The following is a 2955-nucleotide window of genomic DNA, read 5'->3' on the forward strand; positions in this document are numbered from 1 at the left end:
ATTTCAAAGGAAGCAGTAACTAACCAGCTGAGAACAATGGAGATGTATATTATGGATTTATGGCAAGGAAGAGCAGCTATTCAGCTCCAGGGCAAGCAGCTCGTCAGATTGCGGTTAGCTTTTTATTATGTTGAATGCTGCAATTAAACCTATCACTGAGGTTTTGGGTCCTCTACTTTTCCTCGGATTGAAGGCTCTGATCTGGTGTTTCAAATATGTTATTGCATGATGGGCAGCCACACTTTAAGGTGGTTCATTTCAGTGTTTCAGGTGAGAAGGCTTACATGCAAATGCAGATTGTAGTCCCAAACAGCTCAGGTACAACTGGATCATTTGAACTTTTTCTTGGCCAATTGCATCCAGCAGCTTGTCAAGTCAAACTGTCACACCGATCATCTGTCATCCTGCAGGAGATGCAAGGCTACCATTAAATAACCTCTCAAATGATGTCATTTATCATAGAAAATAAGAATACAGGTCTCCAAGATATAACAAGAATACCCAACATGATGAGTCAAGGCCGATCACATAAAGCTTTCAGGAAGATATACTAAATGTAGAAGTTTACAGATGAATATGGATACATGATTCGATGTTCTCATAGAGATCATCGAATAGGAAATATCTAGAGCTTCAAGCACTCCCTATACAGGGAAACAACAGTACTCCCGGGAAATAATATGTCAAATGTGCGATGAAATGAGATGGCATATTTGGCTTCCTCATTTCCTTCTGTGGTGCCTGGTTCATCAGACTCAGTGCTTGTTGCCTCGCCTTCTGCTCTTCCTCCGGCCGCCCTTGTCATCAGAATCAGAATCTGAAGTGGATTCAGAGTCAGATGACCCTGATGATGTGCTGCTCCTTCTGTGCCGTCTCTTCTTCAGCTTCCTTTTATGTCTCCGCTTCTTATCCTCCGAGTCTGAGGAGCTGCAACTTGAACTGCCTCTTTCAGAAGAATATTCAGAACTGGTAGCTGATGATTCAGTGTCGGAGTTGAACACCGAAGCCTCACTGCTATTGTGATCTGAACCACTCCGCGAAAGGTGTTTTCTCCTACGTTTTGCCTCCCTTCTTTCAGACTTTCCCTTCTCGATCTTTTCTTTCAGCAGCCTCCTCTCCTCTTCCCTCTCCTTCTCAAGATCAGGATTCACAAATTGACAGGAATCTAACAAGGTTGTCTTCTTCAACTTGGGGTTCTTAATCTGCTGTGTCCTTGAAGGCCGCGATATGTAGGTATGATCGTTCTTGCACTCGTATGTCCAATGCCGAAGCTGGAAACACTTCTGGCATTGGGAATATGCGCCACCAGAAGAGGTTGGTGAAGCTTTTGGTTTCACACCCAGTATTGGAGGCTTCTCTGTACTCCCTAGATACATCTGTCTCTTGGCTTCCTTCCTCTCCTGCCAGTGGCTTGGCCCCTCTTCCTTCTGCCCATAGGCATTGACATTGCGGGCAGCAGCTGCGGCTGCGCGTTCAGCTTGAATCCTGCTCAATCCCTTTGCAACTAATAAGGCATGTGCCTTCATTCGCTCAGCTGCAAGTCGAGACTTGTAATCATTTCCAGACATCTTGATTCGCTCGCTCACAAGAATAAACTTACCAACCAATTTCAGTATCCTGTAAGGAAATCAAAGTATATTGTTTAGTCATGAAATTCATGATGCAATGAGGTTATTTCATAGAGAAAAGACAATGAAGTTCTGACAAACATAAGGAAATTCCGAGATAGTACTATGTCATTATCAATGATAGGCACAAAATACAGATTTCTAGAGCTACGAAATTGTAGGCAAGACAGTATCAGAGAATCAGAAACAATACTGCTTAAAAGTAAGCAAATCCAACACCAAATCGCAAACAGGCAAGCCTTCTCACATATAAATTCAAAAACTGTAGCAGAAATTGTTTTCTTCTGACTAACTAATGTAATAAAACCTAAGATGGTGTATGAAGCTCAAGCAACACCACGGCAATTCAAGAGAACTTATTAGCCATCTGAGTGCTTTTCATGTATAGAAAATGCAACACTTCCAAAAGGGTTCTTTTATGAAAAGAACCTGTAGACCGTAGTAGAGCATCCCTGTTGAAGTACACAACATAATCATCAACCCGCAACTGCAAACAACCAATATATCACCTAGCCTAGAGGAATCACCTCTTGATAATGGTTGACAGAATTTAGCACATATCGAAGCGAATTGTATCTAAAACCAGAGGTTCCACTACATTCATTCATTACAGATACAAACTAACTCGATTAATATTGTACACCAAATTAGATCTGTCGCAGAACAAAATAACCCGGACAAGTTAACCAGCCAAGCCCCAAGCTAGACCAGGAATTAACCCATAACCACCCCAACCGAATAGGCCGCCCATCTACGGCCAGGCGGCTCCGAATGGACCACCGGAAGCCGGCGAATCCCTCGTTTCCGTGGCCTAGGTAGGGTTTCACGACGACCGAGTCGGGGGCGCAGCAGTTGGAACGGAACTGAGAGGATAATGTAGAGGATGGGAAGAAGATCGCTTACCGATGGGGTCGCGGCGGAGCCCGAGGCCCGAGGATCGCCGGGAAGAAGAAAGGCCGGCCGCCGTCTGGATTTTGATGAGGACCCCGGCACTGCGTTGCCAAAACGGGATTCAAACGGGGAGAGTCGGAAACAAAGTCGGATTACATGTCTGACTGATAAATAACGATTTTTTTTAAGCCATCGGATCAACATCCGACCATCCAGGATTATTTCAATATAACCTTCATCTCTCTCTATAAACAACTACTTTCGTCTGATCCAAATTAATTGACTCAACTTTATCTAGATATATGTATGTATCTAGAGGTAAAACGCATCTAGTACGTCCATTCTATAAATTTTTATTGAAGTCAAATGATGTAGAGTTCTCTTTTCGTGAGTTTAAGGTAGTCGATATGTGCCCCTCGAGTAGCTTGAGTAGATA

At 43.4% G+C, this 2955-nt stretch overlaps 1 protein-coding gene across 1 annotated transcript; it reads right to left on the reverse strand.

Moving 5' to 3' along the window:
* Positions 1 to 510: 510 nt before the first annotated feature.
* On the reverse strand, positions 511 to 2645 carry LOC127331922 (uncharacterized). Its single transcript, XM_051358158.2, has 2 exons — positions 2532 to 2645; positions 511 to 1617 (listed from the first exon to the last, which is right to left on the reverse strand). Exon 2 carries the CDS (start codon positions 1566 to 1568, stop codon positions 756 to 758), a length of 813 nt encoding a protein of 270 aa, XP_051214118.1. The 5' UTR covers positions 1569 to 1617; positions 2532 to 2645; the 3' UTR covers positions 511 to 755.
* Between the last annotated feature and the right edge of the window lie 310 nt (positions 2646 to 2955).

The sequence above is a fragment of the Lolium perenne genome, chromosome 2, assembly GCF_019359855.2.
Source record: "Lolium perenne isolate Kyuss_39 chromosome 2, Kyuss_2.0, whole genome shotgun sequence".
Classification (NCBI taxonomy): domain Eukaryota; kingdom Viridiplantae; phylum Streptophyta; class Magnoliopsida; order Poales; family Poaceae; genus Lolium; species Lolium perenne.